Source organism: Stegostoma tigrinum, chromosome 6 (genome assembly GCF_030684315.1).
Source record: "Stegostoma tigrinum isolate sSteTig4 chromosome 6, sSteTig4.hap1, whole genome shotgun sequence".
NCBI classification, from domain to species: domain Eukaryota; kingdom Metazoa; phylum Chordata; class Chondrichthyes; order Orectolobiformes; family Stegostomatidae; genus Stegostoma; species Stegostoma tigrinum.
In genome coordinates, this window is record NC_081359.1 from 52,014,383 (window position 1) to 52,031,135 (window position 16,753).

Below are 16,753 nucleotides of genomic sequence, written 5' to 3' on the forward strand. Positions count from 1 at the left end.
AGAATATCAATGAATGTATACATATTTTTATACATGTTTAAAGCAACCTCATTTACCAGTGTTTCACTTTGATGTCAGTGAGTTGTTAGGACTCCGGAAACATATCAAGCATTGCAAGACTTGTATTACCCTAAGCAAAGTTGTAACAATACCTGATCTGATTGGCATCACTTTGAAGCAACTTCTCTTCCTCTTACCTTTGTGGACTTCCCCAGTGCTGCACTGCTGCCTGAGGTCTACAGCACAGAGTCCTTACCTACTTGGCCCTAGACCAGTTGCAGGAGCTGCCACTCAATCTTGGTCACACCATAGCCATTTCCTGACAATATCCCCACACTTAAGAGTCTGCTATAACTAAACTCGACAGCCCTAGTCCCATCCCACCCACTGAGGAAACTGCCAGACTGTAGCCCACAGTGGGCAGAAGAGTACAGGAGAGCTGCCAACGTTCTTCTGGGCTATAGAGGCCTTCATTGCCTCCACCTCAGAGGAAGGAAAGAATCCACCTATGCTGCTCTACAGTCTGCAGCCTAATCTACCTCCGCAGAGAGAGGGAGGGGATGAAAAGGCACTGAGCCCAGCCATGACAAGGCAGAAGGAATGAACAAAGCGTAGGAGCCTACAGTCAGCTACAAGTGGACCATGCTGACTCCATAGGCAGCCACAGCCAGCAATAACAACACCCCCAAAAAGGCAGCACCTTGCACTGCAACTATGCATCCAGAAACTGGTGACAGCTCCAGCAAGCAGCATGTAGCCCCATGAGCAAAGGCCACCTGGGCAATGGCTCCCCATCCCAGCCCCTGCTCCCAGCACCAGTCTTGGATGATCACAACAGGAGATGCTGAAATTAAATATTGCAATTTTTTTCTTTATACAGCTACTTGGAAATGGAATAATTTTTGAAATACATATACCAGTAGTAAGAGTTTAGTCATTTGAAGGACTATGTTCCTGTACTCTCTAAGTTGAAATAATGTTTTAATTTTTGTTTTGTTCAAGAAAGCCCTAAAGAACCTAATTCCAGTTTTAATATTGATTCACATGGGGAAGAAAAACAGAAAGTGGTAGAGCAACTCAGTAGATCTGACAGCATCTGTGGCGAAAGGAAAAGTGAATGGTTTAAGTCTAATATTACTTTTCTTTGGAGCTGAATGGGGTCGGAGAAGTGATAACTTTTATGCTAACACAGTATGGAGCTGGAGGAACACAGCAGACCTCACAGCATCAGAGGAACATGAAAGTTGACATTTTCAGGACCCTTCTTCAAAAGGTGTTAGTAGTGGAACATGCCAGATTTCCTGAAATGCTGTTCCTCTAGCTTGCATTGAGCTTCATTGGAACACCGTAGTACACCTGGGACAGAAGTGTTGGCCTGAGAGCAAGATGGTTTATTAAAATGGCAAGTAGTAGGGAGGTTAGGGTCATTCTTATGGACATAAGAGGTGTATGACTTCCTCAGAACAGATGCTGCCAGACCTGCTGAGTTTCACTGCATTCTATATTGGTTTCAGATATCCAGCACGTGTGGTATTTTGCCTTTATTCAAAGCATCTTTACACCTGGTCATTTTTTTTACTCTGTTCTCTTTGACAAATGTGTGTTTGGCTTTATATGGATTGTAAATATTTTCTCTATGGTATTGTATAAAGTGATATCTGTTATTCATATTGAAATACTTAGTGTACATAAGAGGAATGGGAACAATATTCATGCAAATTAGGGATAGTTTTGAATATGGTCTAATTTTAACAAGAGGCCATATCTATAGATGTGTCACAGGTTTCTTTTCTCTTCATAGAAATCTTGGTGTCTGTTATTTCTCTAGGTCAAGAACGATTTGGGAACATGACAAGAGTATACTATAGAGAAGCCTTTGGAGCATTTATTGTCTTTGACGTTACACGACCCACAACGTTTGAAGCAGTTTCCAAATGGAAAGATGACTTAGACTCAAAATTAACTCTACCTAATGGGAAACCTGTCTCAGTTGTCCTACTGGCAAATAAATGTGATCAAGGGAGTGAGTTCTTAGCTGCCAATCCTGGAAAGATGGAACAGTTCTGCAAAGATCATGGATTTGTCTGCTGTTTTGAAACTTCAGCAAAGGTAAAATTAATTTTCAGCCTGCCAGATTGTAGTTGCAACAATCTATAAATTTAAAATACAAGCAAAGTACATTGTTGCTTTGCATTTATCTTCAGGATAACTTTATTCTTCATTAAATCTTACAGTACTTAAAGGATTATTAATTCTTTAAGTTGTGGAAGAGGGAATATGCAGAAGAGATTTTTACTGTTGTGAGTTGATGTAGAGAAGAGACCTCATGGAAGATTCATACTGAATGAAGTGACACGAAAGTGAAAGATTAGAATGAAGTAGTGACCATATGAATATACTGGAGAAGAGGATACAATATTAGGATAGATACAGATCCAATCTGGCTTGGATTAATTGTCAAAAGCAATGGAACTAGTGGCTCTAACAAATGCAATCCATTTATGATTTCACTGGATCAGCATCTCATCATGTCAGAGCAAAGGGAATTTTGGCACAAGAGGCCCTCACTGGACTTTTTTTCACAGCCATTTTATAATTTCAGTGGAGCGGCATGTCATCACGTCAGAGCAAAGGGAATTTTGGCAGAAGGTGCCCTCTCTGTACTTTTTCACAGCCATTGTAGAAGCATGAAACACTGACAAGGAATAGCCAAAATCACAGTACATTTTAACTCGTGCCACAATATTTTATCACACTGCAGTAAAGTATTTTGTGATAAATTCTGCTTTTGACAGTTTATTCAATTTGATAGAATAGTTTGGTAAATAATGGAAAGGCACAAAAGCAAGGCAGAATTACAAATGATTGAGCTGAAAATCTGTAAATGAACCTGCTGAATAGCAGATCTGCATTCTAGTTGTAACCATTGTGTGAGATTCCACAACATTAATACCATTATAGTGCTTGTTAAAGTAATAATAGCAAAGCGGTTCAAAACCAAACAACAGTGGATAGAAACAAATGCATCGGACCTGTAGGTCACATTTACAGATATTTGCAAACACACTTGTGTAAAGTTCAATCCCATCAGAGGTGGAACCTGTTGCATTCCTACAGTCTTTCAAGATGTAAAATATATTTACTTTTAAGTGCCTATTTGATCCAAAGTTAGGGAGTTATATTTCTCTGGCATTTCTGTGTTTATGTAATGTGGATTTAGAATTTGTCATTTAATCCAAGATTGGTTGAACACTAAAGCAAAGAGGAATATTTTAGCAAATGCTGAGAATGCAAACAAAAACAAAATAGCCACTTTTAATAATTCAAAAATAACAATGGTGACAAATAGAGCTTTTACTGTTGGAAAATATCTTAAGATGCACAGGATGCGGTCAGACGGAAAGTGGCTGTAACCCAACGCAGGTATTAGCGGGTTGGTTAGAGAGGCAGGAAAGAAATAGATAGATTTATGGAGGAATTCCAAAGGTTCAGACCTATAGAGCCAAAGGCAAGATCTTAACACTGAGACGTTAAGAATGGAAAGAGGCTAGAACTGGAAGAATACAAAGCACAGAAAATTGAAGACCTGGAGGATGTTTTTGATAAAGGTAGAAGTGAATATGTTCAATGAGTTGAATGCAAAGAGGCAAATTTAACATTATAAATATTAATGGGAGTGAATATCGCACAGGCATCTGAGGAATGATGAATGAGTGGGATTTGGTGTACCATAGGTTTGGGCATCACAATAGGTATTGAATAATGCTGACTGACATTAACATATCTGAGCTTTTTTGTCAATTAACTGAAGGGATCTTCCCACTTCCTATCCTTATATTACTGTATGTTAGAAACCTGAACGTTGTGAACTCAGCATAGACATTCCTAATAGCAAACTGTTGCTAGGAAATTCCTTTATGCCAATCATTAGGGCATTCTTGACGTTAAGCTGTAGTCATGCACTTTAAAATTTGATGCCAGGTTACTAATGCTGCTCATGATTATGGCTGATAGATTTATATAGATTGTTTTGTTCCAAATTATTCTTTTCTTAAACATTTGTGATCTACAATCAGGTCAAGCTTTATATTTTATTTTCTTGAGTAATCTAAATCTTGTAAGAAAAACAAAATTGAACTAATTTCTCATCCACCATTTCTGTTGCAGTTTCCCCCAAGACACTTGCTGGAACATCCATATTTAATAAAAGATGTTGATTTCTGTTCTAGTTTTAGGTAGAGGTCCTACACAATTAATTTAATGACATCTTTACCCTGGCCAATAAAAATGTTTGATTGAAATGTTTTAGAAAATGAATTGGGAAATAGAGAAGTCGTAAAAGAAAGGCACTATTACAATATGCATAGGAGATCTTCAATGTACAGGTGGACTAGGAAAATCAAGTTGGTAGCAGATCTCAAGAAAAGGAGTTCATGGAATTTTTACAAGATATTTTTGGAACAGCTTGTGATATAGCCCTCTAGGGAACAGGGGAATTCTGGATTTAGTGATGTGTAGAGTGACAAATTTGACTAGGGAGCTGAAAGTAAAGGAACCCATAGGGGGCAGTGACCCTAATACAGTAGAAGTCACCTTGCAATTGAAAGGGAGAAGATTGAATAAGATATAACAGGATTATAATTGAGTAAAGATAACTACAAAGACGTAACGGAGCTACTGGCCAATGTTGATTTGAAAGGGAAGCCTAGCAGGGAAGAGGTAGAGCTACAATGACAGGAATTTCTGGGGTAATTCAGGCACAGCAGAAATTCATTCCAGGGAAGACGAAACCATAGCTGACGAGAAAACTTGGAGTGCGTAAAAATAAAAGGAGCATACAATATGATGAAGATTAGTGGGAAGCCATAAAACTGGAAAGCCTTTAAAACCCAATTTTTAAAAAAAAGAACTGTGATGCTGTAAATCAGAAATAAAAATACAGATTGCTGGAAAAGCTCAGCAGGTCTGGCAGCATATGTAGGGAGAAATCAGAGTTAATGTTTCAGGTTGAATGACTCTTCCTCAAAACTGATGCCAGCATATAAACTGACACTTTCCTAGCTACCATCAGTTCCAAGGAAGGGTCAGTTGACCCAAAACATTAATTCTGATTTCTCCCCATAGGTGCTGCCAGACCTGCTGAGTTTTTCCAGCAATTTGTATTTTTATTTATCTAAAAATCAACACAGGATGACTAAAAAAGCAATAAGCAGGAAAACATCAAATATGAGAGTAAGCAAGCTAGGAATATGCAAGAAAATTGCAAGAGATTTTTTTTAGATGCCTAAAAGAGATACAGGCTATGAGACTAGGTGGGATTGAGGTTCACAAGAAGGAAGAGGTATCAGAAATCCTTCAGAAGGTGAAGATAGATAAGTCCCCTGGGCCGGATGGGATTTATCCTTGGATCCTCTGGGAAGCCAGGGAGGAGATTGCCGAGCCTTTGGCATTGATCTTTAACTCGTCATTGTCTACAGGAATAGTGCCAGACGACTGGAGGATAGCAAATGTGGCTCCCCTGTTCAAGAAGGGGAGTAGAGACAACCCTGGTACTTATAGACCAGTGAGCCTTACCTCATTTGTTGGTAAAGTGTTGGAAAAGGTTATAAGGGATAGGATTCATAATCATCTAGAAAAGAATAAATTGATTAGGGATAGTCAGCACGGTTTTGTGAAGGCAAGATTGTGCCTCACAAACCTTATTGAGTTCTTTGAGAAGGTGACCAAACAGGTAGATGAGAGTAAACCGGTTGATGTGGTGTATATGGATTTCAGCAAGGCATTCGATAAGGTTCCCCACAATAGGCTATTGTACAAAATGCGGAGGAATGGAATTGTGGGAGATATAGCAGTTTGGATTGGAAATTAGCTTGCTGAAAGAAGACAGGGTGGTAGTTGATGGGAAATGTTCAGCCTGGAGACTAGTTACTAGTGGTGTACCGCAAGGGTCGGTGTTGGGTCCACTGCTGTTTGTCATTTTTATAAATGACCTGGATGAGGGCATAGAAGGATGGGTTGGTAAATTTTGCAGACGACACTAGGGTCGGTGGAGTTGTGGATAGTGACGAAGGATGCTGTAGGTTGCAGACAGACATAGGTAAGCTGCAGAGCTGGGCTGAGAGGTGGCAAATGGAGTTTAATGCAGACAAGTGTGAGGTGATGCACTTTGGTAGGAGTGATTGGAAGGCAAAGTACAGGGCTAATGGTAAGCTTCTTAGCAGTGTAGATGAGCAGAGAGATCTCCCTGTCAATGTACATACATCCTTGAAAGTTGCCACCCAGGTTGACAGGGCTGTTAAGAAGGCATACAGTGCTTTAGCTTTTATTAATAGAGGGATCGAGTTCCGGAGCCAAGAGGTTATGGTGAAGCTGTACAAAATTCTGGTGCGGCCGCACTTGAAGTATTGTGTACAGTTCTGGTCACCGCATTATAAGAAGGATGTGGAAGCTTTGGAAAGGGTGCAGAGGAGATTTACTTGGATGTTGCCTGGTGTGGAGGGAAAGTCTTACGAGGAAAGGCTGAGGGACTTGAGGCTGTTTTCATTAGAGAGAAGAAGGTTGAGAGGTGACTTAATTGAAACATATAAAATAATCAGAGGGTTAGATAGGGTGGATAGGGAGAGCCTTTTTCCTAGGATGGTGACGGCGAGCACAAGGGGGCATAGCTTTAAATTGAGGGGTGAAAGATATAAGACAGATGTCAGAGGTAGTTTCTTTACTCAGAGAGTAGTAAGGGAATAGAACGCTTTGCCTGCAACGGTAGTAGATTCACCAACTTTAGGTACATTTAAGTCGTCATTGGACAAGCATATGGACGTACATGGAATAGTGTAGGTTAGATGGGCTTGAGATTGGTTTGACAGGTCGGCACAACATCGAGGGCCGAAGGGCCTGTACTGTGCTGTAATGTTCTATGATGAGAAAAGCAAGTCTGGACATTTGACTGCTTGGAATTGAGACTGGAGAAGTAGTGAGGGGAAAACAGAAACAGCGGAGAAACTGAATAGGTAATTTGCATCTGTTTTCACAGTGGAAGATACCAGTAACTTAACAGAACTTCGAGGCAGGGGGCAATGGAAAGTATGGTAACCATCACTAAGAAGCAGATGCTGAGAAGCTGAAAAGGCTGAGAGCAGATAAATCACCCAGATCACACGTGATACACCCCAAAGTTCTGAAGGAGATAGTTAAGATTGTGGGTGCGTTGGTGGTGACGTTTCAGGAATGACTGCAGTCAGGGAGGGTCCCAGTGGACTGGAAAATGGCTAATACAACAACCCTGTTTAAGAAGGGAGGGAGGCAGAAGATAAGGAACTGTAGGCCAAATATCCTGACCTCTAGTCATTGGTAAGATTTTAAGGTCCATTATTAAAGTTGTCACTGCAAAGTACTTGGAAATGCATGGTAAAATAGGGCAAAATCAGTGCAGCTTCATCCAGAAAAGGTTATACCTGACACATCTATTCAAATTCATTTGAAAAGGTAATGAGCACGTTAGATAAAGGAAAGCCAATAGGTGTGATCTCTTTGGATTACCAGAATGCCTTTGACAATGTTCCGCTTGTAAAATAAGATTAGAGCCCATGGCATTAGGAGAAATACCACAGATACATGATTGTCTAACTAACAGAAAGCAGAGAGTAGGCATAAATGGGTCTTTTTCAGGCTGGTGGCTAGTAGAGTTCTGCAGTGTACAGTGTTGGGACCACAAGTGGTTCGCATTATACCTCTAATGGTCTGGATAAAGGAATTCAGGGTATTGTTGCTCTGTTTGCAGATGACACAGCACTAAGTGGAGGGGCAAGTGGTGTTGTGGAAGTGAGGAGGCTGCAGAAGGACTTGGACTTTGAGAAGAGTGGGCAAAGAAGTGGCAGATGGAGTACAGTGTGGGAAAGTGTGAGGCTGTACATTTTGGTTGGAAGAATGAAGGTGTAGACTGTTCTAAACAGAGAGGATTTGTAAATCTGAAGCACAAAGGGACTTGGGCGTCCTTGTTCAGGATTCTGTTAAAGTTAACATGTAGGTTCAGTTGGTGATTAGGATGAGAAATGTCAGGCATTAATTTCAAAAGTGCAAGAGCACAACATCAGATGTATTGCTGAGGCTGTTTAAGGATCTGGTCAGACTTTGAGGGGTATAGATGGAGTGGATAGTCAGAGACTTTTTCCTTGGGTGGAAATGACAATTACAAGGGGGCATAATTTTGAGGTGATATCAGAGATAAGTTCTTCATGCAGAGTGGTGGGGCATTCGGAATGCCGGCAGTGGTAGTGGAGTCAGATACTTAAGAGACTTTTAAACAACTCTTGGTTAGGCACATGGAGGATAGTAAAATGTAGAGTATGCAGGGTAGATTGATCTTAGTAAGATAATAGGTCAACACAAGATCATGGGCTGCAAGGGCTCTGCTGTTCTATGTTCATTTGTGAGCAGTTTTGGGCTCCATAACTGAGGAAAGATGTCAGTAGGGGTCCAGAGGAAGCTTTCAAGAATAATGTAGGCTTGTCATAAGAGCATTGCTTGAGGACTTGGCATTTATACTCAATGGGGTTTAGAAGGATGAGGGAGGATCTGATTGAAACTTACAAGACACTGATGGCCTCAATAGAGTAGATGTGGAGATGTTTCCACAGGTAGCAGAGACCAGGATCCAGGCCACACAGGCACAGAATGAAGGGATGACTCTTTAGAACTGAGATGAGGAGGAATCTCTTCAGCCAGAGGTGGTGCCTCTGTAGAACTCATTGCCGCAGAGGGCAGTGGAGATCGAGTCATTGAGTGTAGTTAAGACAGACAGATTGATCCTCTTACTAACAAGAATCTATGGTTATGGGGAGAAAGCATGAGGACGGTGTTCAAAAACATACCAGCTGTGGTTGAATGGCAGAACAGACTCAATGGGCTGAATGGCCTAATTCAGCTAAAAGCTTATTGTCTTATGTTCTTATTTTGGCCTATATTTTCCTACAGAAGTAATCCACTACTGTAATGTAAGCCATTCACAATATTACGATACCAATGTAATTCTACTCTTGAACAACTTCCCATTTACCATCAGCTAATATTTGAGGTAGTCTCCATTTCCTCAGTAATACCCTGGTCTTTTAAATAATAACACTGAAGTATTGGTAGTGACTCAATTTTTGAGTTGGGCTACTTAATACAGTTCTCTAAACTCACCATTTTTGTTGCATTTCCGTTAAAGACTGTTGGGTAAAGACCACAAGACATAGGAGCAGAAATTAGGCCATGCAGCCCATCAAGTCTACTCTGCCATTCAGTCATGGCTGAAAGGTTCCTCAACCCCATTCTCCTGCTTTCTCCCCATAACCCTCAATCCTCTTGATAATCAAGAACCTATCTAGCTCAGTCTTAAATGTACTCAATGACCTGGCCTCCACAGCCTTCTGTGGCAGTGAATTCCATAGACTCACTGCTCTCTGGCTGAAGTAGTTTCTCCTTATCTCTTTTTTTTTCTAAAAGGCCTCCCCTTTACTGTAGGGCTGTGCCGTCAGGTCCTAGACTCTCCTACCAAAGGAAGCATCCTCCCAACATCCATTTTGTCCAGGCCATTCATTATTCTGAAAGTTTCAATTAGATCCCCCCTCATCCGTCTAAACTTCAATGAATATAGTCTGAGTTCTCAAACATTCCGCACGTGCTAAGCTTTCCATCCCTGGGACTATTCTTGTGAACCTCCTCTGAACTGGCTCCAGGGCCAGCACAATCCTCCTGAGATATGGGGCCCTAAGTTTTTAACATTCCCCTTTAACTTAAATTTTCAAGTATCATCTCAAATAATTGAAGTGGGAAAACATTTTGTATAGATTCTCCCTCTTTCTGTCTAATGATATGGGTCCAGGACCTAGTCTTAACTTAATTAGGAAATAACCAGAATATTCTGTCTGTAACTAATTTTAAAAAAAATTCCACTGTTTGTTCCATCATCCTTGGTGAGGCCAATATTTTTGACCAGATAGGCCATTCCAAAGAAATCATTTCCTTCTATAGGGATTTAATGCACCATCGCAACTGCAAATTCTCCAATTACTAAGTCACTCTTCAGTGCAATTGGATATAACTCTGCATTTATCTCCCATACTGGGAAATGGATGTGTTATTGTAAATGGTACGACCTCCCCTTGAATGGCTTTATAGCTGGAGTGTTCAGTTTTTTTCTGAAAGAAGTTGACTAAATGAACTTGCAGGTCTACTAGATCAGGATGAATGCCACATGACATGGAGAAGGAGGCCGTTAAGTGGGGGGAGGCAGGTTGAAGGAGTTCACTGTAATTGCTGTCAGGTGAGCTGAATACAAAAGTGAAAGGTGGTAAGTTAAGCTGTGTTTAAGCAGAAAGCATTGTGAAGAATTATTTTGGGAATGTCATTTTAAAAGGGTAAAGATTGTGTGCACCCAGAATGTACAAGAAAGAATAGGTGAGAATGTCTAGTGTGTTAACCTAGCAGCTCAGGTGAGATTGTTCAAGTGTCGAAGCCCTTTTTTGCTTGTTGGAGGATGAAGGAATCAGCAGTAAGTGCCGGTACCAGCACTGTGCAGACAGCATAGGTTACAGTATTTTAGGTGACTGGGGGAACTCACACTCAAGAGTCTGTGCCTCTTACCCTTGGAAAGGAATCAAAGACTTGGAAATTTGAACAAACAAAGTTTTATGTTCTTCTCTGGCTTGGTTCCGTGAGCTGTTGCCCTTGAAGTCCAGATAGTGTCAGCATATATGCAGTGAAAATATTGCTAATCTCTGCACTAATTTATTAGAGACCAACAATAGTCTCGCTTGTCTGTACTCAGCGAGCCAGGCAGCATCAGAGGAGCAGGAAAGCTGACACTTCTTCTGGTCTGGACCCTTCTTCAGAAAAAGGGCCTGAAGAAGGGTCCATACCCAAAACGTCAGCTTTCCTGCTCCTCTGATGCTGCCTGGCCTGCTGTGTTCATCCAGCTCCACATCTTGTTATCTCAGACTCCAGCAATAGGAGTTCCAACTATCTCTCAATCTTGCTTGTCTGCTGGTAAAGATGGATGGTTAACGTTGTTAATGTTAGAAAATAGTTATGTTTGTTTTCCTGACTCCAGTAATTCTTGAAAGATCACGACCAGTGCCTCCCCAACCTCCTCTGCTATCTCCTTCAGAATTCTAGGGTTCAGCCTATCTGGTGTGGATGATTTGCCTGTCTTCAGACCTTTCAGTATCCCCAGCATCATGTTAATGATGGCCACTACACTCGCCTCTGTCCCCTGACTCTCCTTAAGTTCTGATATGCTACTGGTATCTTCCATCAAGAAGACTGATGCAAAATATCTATTCAGCTCCTGCGCCATTTCTTTGTTCCCAATTACTACATCTCCACCTTCATTTTCTGGCACTCCAATATCCACTCTTGTTTCTATCTTACTTTTTATGAGACAATTCCTTCGTTGATAACGGGAACATGTTTGCATTGGGCTTATTTAAGTTCAGGTTGAGTAAACATTGAAGAACTGTATGTAGCTTGCTTTCGGTGAGAAGAATCAGGACTTTTGTTAGCTTGGAAATGTGCAGCAAAATCTGCAATAGATAAATTTTTGTCAAGCAAAGACATTAGGAAAATGGGCAAAAGGATGATATATTGAGTTAGCCAGCCATGATCTAATTGAATGATGGAACAGACTCAAGGGGTTGAATGACTTCCTCTTGTTCTGTGTTCCTAAAGCTTTTTTTGTTTTAGTTCACAGAGCCCTATTTGAATTAAGAAATGTCAAACTGTTTCTCTTAGAACTTCTAAAAAGTTAAGAAATGGGTTCCCTCAGTGTAAAGGTGTTAGTTGAAAGCTCCAGACTAGAAGTGTTTTAGTTAGAATCCTGCAGAGGGTTATAAACTCATAGAATCATAGAATTTTTCAGTGCAGTGGGAGGTCATTTAGTCTAACTTGTCTGTACCCAGCTTAGTCCCATTCTGCATCCCTTTCTCCGTAGCCCTCTAAATTAATCACTTTCAAATATATTCAGCTCTCTTTGAAACCTACATTGGAATCTGCCCGCACCACTCTCCCAGGCAGCACGTTTCACATCTTAACAACCGAGTAAAGAAGTTTCTCCTCATCTCACTCCTACTTCTCTTGCTGACAGTCTTGAAATTGTGACCCCTAGTGACTTCCATATCAACTAATGGAAACAGATTATCCTTCTTTACCCTGTCAAAGTATTTTGTAATTTTCAACACCTCAATAAAGTCACCTCTTATTCTCCATGAAACAGAGAGATTAAGTCCAATTTCTCTAATCTTTCCTTGTACCTAAAATCCTTCATTCCTGGTATCATTTTAGTAAATCTTCTTTTGCACACTCTCAGGGTCTTAACATCCTTCCTTAAGCAAGGTACTGAGAACTGAACACACAACTCCAAATGTGGTCTGGCCAATGATGTGTACACGTGTAAGTTGAGAAACTCAAAGCTTAGTTGTGTGAATAATCTAGAATAAAGCAGTTAAACTCAAGACTAGTAATTGAGAAAAAAAATGTTAAGACAATTCAATAGATGATAGAGAAGAGAATTCTGTCTGGTGTTTGACTATTATTGTAAGCTTTGGAATTGATTAGCCTGTATTTTACCATGTATTACAAAATTCTTTCACATTTTGTTGTAAGTCATTTGATTTATTATATTTAATTTCACTTATTTTGTGTAATAAACTTCCATTTCCTCGCTAAAATCAGATCTACCATATTTCATTCTGTGTTCGTGAAAGACTATCAAAACACAATGTGATCTGTTAAGAGAGATTCCAGACTGAAATCTAATTTGCCAAACAATAATATCACCCAAGATCATAGCAACACTTGTTTTAGCATTGTATAATATTTTTACAGGGCATCTAACACACCCTAAAGAGGCGACGGTGCAGCTAATTTAGATCATGTACTATTCAACCAAATCATAAGTGGCATTCATCTTAGTTAGTGGTGATCTTGTGCTTTCCACTGTAGAGCAGGTTCAAGCACTAGTCGTGATAAAGGACCAATGGTGTGTTATTTTCTACTCATTAATATCCAACATTGACAACAACGCTGTTTATAGTTGCTGCTGGTAGTGATGTGCACCTGAAATTCAGGGAGAAACTGTAGCCTGTGTCTGCATAGTTACAGAAATATGTTTAAAATCACATGTGCTACCAGAAATGGTGCCTTAATGTAAATACAGAATTCCAGTACTGCCCTGCTTTTCCAGTGATTTTAATTACATTTAACGTTACTTCGAAATGAATTCTCAAGTGCGTGCAGAATTTCTCAAGGACGTGGAAAAATAACACATGGTGTGGAAACCAAAAGGTCGTCGTCAGTTTCCACTGAGGAATTTTTCTACTGTCCTTGCTTTTTTTGCATACTGTTTTTCTTTGAGTTTAAGGCTGTTTTATCTCAGATACATCTGCCCTCCATAAATTCAGTTATGTATGATCTTCTTCAATTTAAACCTCTCTACCTTTGGCAGTCAGATAATGTCTGATGTTGGTGTTGCAATGGAATCCATATCATTTATATTGCAGGCAGAGAATTACAGAGATCAGAGATATTTCAGGGCATGAGTGGGAGTGAGAAAAAGAACAGTAACTGTGCACCATTGTAGTGTAGTTGTTTTTTTTAAAAAAAGACGTAATGTGTGTCTCATTTTCTGGCCACAGGCATTACAGGCTATTGAAATGCCTCAGACCCAAACAATATAAAGTTCATAGAGCAATTCTACAACTCTCAGTACCAAAAGTAACAACACAACATTTATCCTACAGCTTCAGCAAAGAGATCCAATTTGATGTACTCAACAGGATTTCTGTTGTCAGACAAAATGTGCAGAGTTTAGATTGCAGCAAGTTCTTGATAGTTAGGCTAATCCAAAAGCCTCACACTGAATGGGGCTTGGCTGTTGGTTTTGTTGCAGGTAGACACATAGGTGTCTAGATGCATTTTGGCACAATACCAACATGCTGTTTTGTTTTGTTTTTATTGAGAACTACGTGTTCAGAAAGCTAAAAACATCATGAGATTAAATAAGGTGACTATTTCACCTAGAGCAGCAGAATATATTTTAGTCAATTACAGGTGAAGTACAGCTTTTGTAGTTCTACAACATTACACATACAAAAATACTACTTTTCAGTTATGGAATCCCCAGTGTTCTCTGAGGAGATGTTGTCTCCCTTGTTAAGTCTTTTGAAGATTTTTGGGTAGTAAACTTTAAAGAAACTGAAGGCTGAATCTTATGCCTTTTCTCCCCAGGTGAGTTGTGTTTCACAGAGGGCTTCCTGCCTTGAGGACTATTGAGTTTTCTTGCTACATATTACCAAACTCCTCTCATTAAACACTACTCTGGCCCAAAGAGGCCCTATCATCCACTTCTTGACTCATTCTACCACTAGCTATAGCCAAAATAACTCGCCACTTCTGGGATATCTCCGAATGGACCGGCACTCTTGAAGCCAACACCATCTTTAAGTGGCCGTTGTGTACCCCAGATAAGTAATGTTAGTCTGGAGCTGCCCAGAATGGTTCCTAACATTTGCCCTGATCATAGTAGGCAAGGAAAAATTGACTTCCACTGAGGCAAAGGTAGAAATTCTGGATGGTTTGGAGCAGAGCTGGAATGTATTCTTCCTTCCATTGGAAGCCCTGTCACCAGACAATGCCAGCTTCATCTGAGGTTGCCACCTGGGTCAGTGCATCTCAGCTATCTAGAGTAATGCACAAAAATGTCAGAAGAAGGTTAATGGTTTATTCCACTCCAGCAAAGAGCCACCATCTTCTCTCCAACACCTACATTCACACAATCTCAATTATTGCACCCACCTCCCACCCGGGCTCATCCTCTACCAGGCTCACTGTTGCCTGAAACTTCTTGCTTCACTCATTGTTATCCACATCAGCCTCTAACATTACTAATCTTGCATGCCCTCTGCACTAGACACTCATTCACTTGGAATGGCTCGCCACCTGCAAATAAATTCAAGTCGTGCCACCCACTTTCATTTCCCTTGATGCCTGGCCCCCTCATTCCATGAGGAAAGAGCTCACAAGTAGGCAGGAATAGTCCATGTGGATGGTGGGCTGTCCAACATTCAATACTTTACCTTGGATGAGAAGAACCTGACTCTAGCTATCCCAAGAAGCTGACTGACCAAGCTTCTGGACGAGTATTAAAGGCTGCCCTTGTACCAGACTGTATCAGGTCCTCATGACAGAAAGCTATCTCCTTTTTCATATGACTGAGGATTGTTGACAACCAAGACATGCTTCCTGACTTTCTATATGCACTAAATAGCATGGTAATACAGCAGTACTGTGAACCTGGTATCTTTGGCTGAGAGGCAAGGCAGGGTGCTCTGTGCATCAGTTAGGCACAAAGTGAGTGAACAGGCCAGAGATGAAGCCTGGTCCAGGCCATGAGTTAGGTATATGTCTCTAACTGTATAGTGTCCTTGACACAGCATTACAATGATAGTTTCTGTTATGCCTTGAGGTACAGAACCATGGAAGTGTGTTGTAAGTTGATTGGAGATGTGACATGAGGGTTCTTTTAGACTGGCAATTGAAATGTGCTGATGACCATGGGATGCATGTGGCTAGTACGCACGGAGTGTGTCCGGAGATGTCATTGCCTACTGTCCCACATGGAAGTCCTTTAAACAAGTGGAGAGCTGAAGTCACAAGAAAGCTGTTTTGACTTCCATACTGAGTTCTCATCGTTTACTGTGCTCATGACAGTTAGTATGAAAGCTGCATCTTGATGAGCTGAGATGAGATCTGCAGTTAATAAGGCCATCAACAAGCAATAACAGTCTTTAATACAGTACATTCTGCTGCCCAGAGAGAATCTCACCTTAACACCTGTAACTTAGTTCAGACCTGCTGTGAGATATTCCCAACATTGACTTCTTGTGCCATTCTACCACATTTCTCACCATTTACTTACACTGTTTTGACCTCTACAACAATCCACTCTTAGCTTTTATTCAAAAGAAAAACATTTCTCTTTTTGGAGCAGAAGCTAAAGATATTTTAAATAACAGTGAACAAACAGAAGGCATTGACTTTGACTTTGACTTTGATCTCATCCTGATTACATTTCATTTAATGGTTGGTGTCACTGATGGGTTAGTGATAGCTAAGTATGTTTTGATGTTGGTTGAAGGTGCTATGTTCTGTCAGGAGTATTATGACCAATAAATGCTATAAGAACTTAAACGTTGATCTAAGTAGACTTAAAAATGAAGCTTGCCATTTTGCTCTCATCGGAATTTGGCCCTTCCACAAGCATGTTTGAGAGGCTGTTGGCTGGTCAGCTGGTTTCTGGTGCAGACTGATGCCAGCAAGCATGGATTCAATTCCTACGTTGAATGAGGTTACCATGAAGGTCCCTCCATCTGATCATCTCTAGTTGCCTGATGTAATCCTCAGGTTAAACCAGCAGCAGTCATTTCTCTCTAATGAGGGGGAACCCCTGTGGTCCTGAAGGACAGTGGTAGCTGCAGCTTTACCTTTATCTTCACTATGTGCTTGTTCAACATCGTCAGCTTATTTTACCGACGTACCACACAAAGACACCATTGACATCTGCACTAGGTCACTATGTCAAGACTATCTAGATGTACCATCTGTACCTGTGTCATTGGGTTCGCAAACTTAGCAACTTGTGCAGTTGAGTTCTGTTTCAATGACAGCGTGTACATCTGAATATATAGCATTACTGTAGGATCGCCTCTTGCCCCAGCCC

The 16,753-nt window shown here is 40.7% G+C and overlaps 1 protein-coding gene across 2 annotated transcripts in view; it reads left to right on the forward strand.

Annotated features, from left to right (window-relative positions):
- LOC125453669 (ras-related protein Rab-38) overlaps positions 1-16,753 on the forward strand; it is a 48,792-nt gene that overhangs the window by 20,005 nt on the left and 12,034 nt on the right. For both annotated transcript variants that reach the window (XM_048533517.2, XM_059646561.1), the window contains exon 2: positions 1,829-2,109. In XM_048533517.2, coding sequence (XP_048389474.1) covers positions 1,829-2,109 — 281 coding nt within the window. The remainder of the gene's footprint in view (positions 1-1,828; positions 2,110-16,753) is intronic.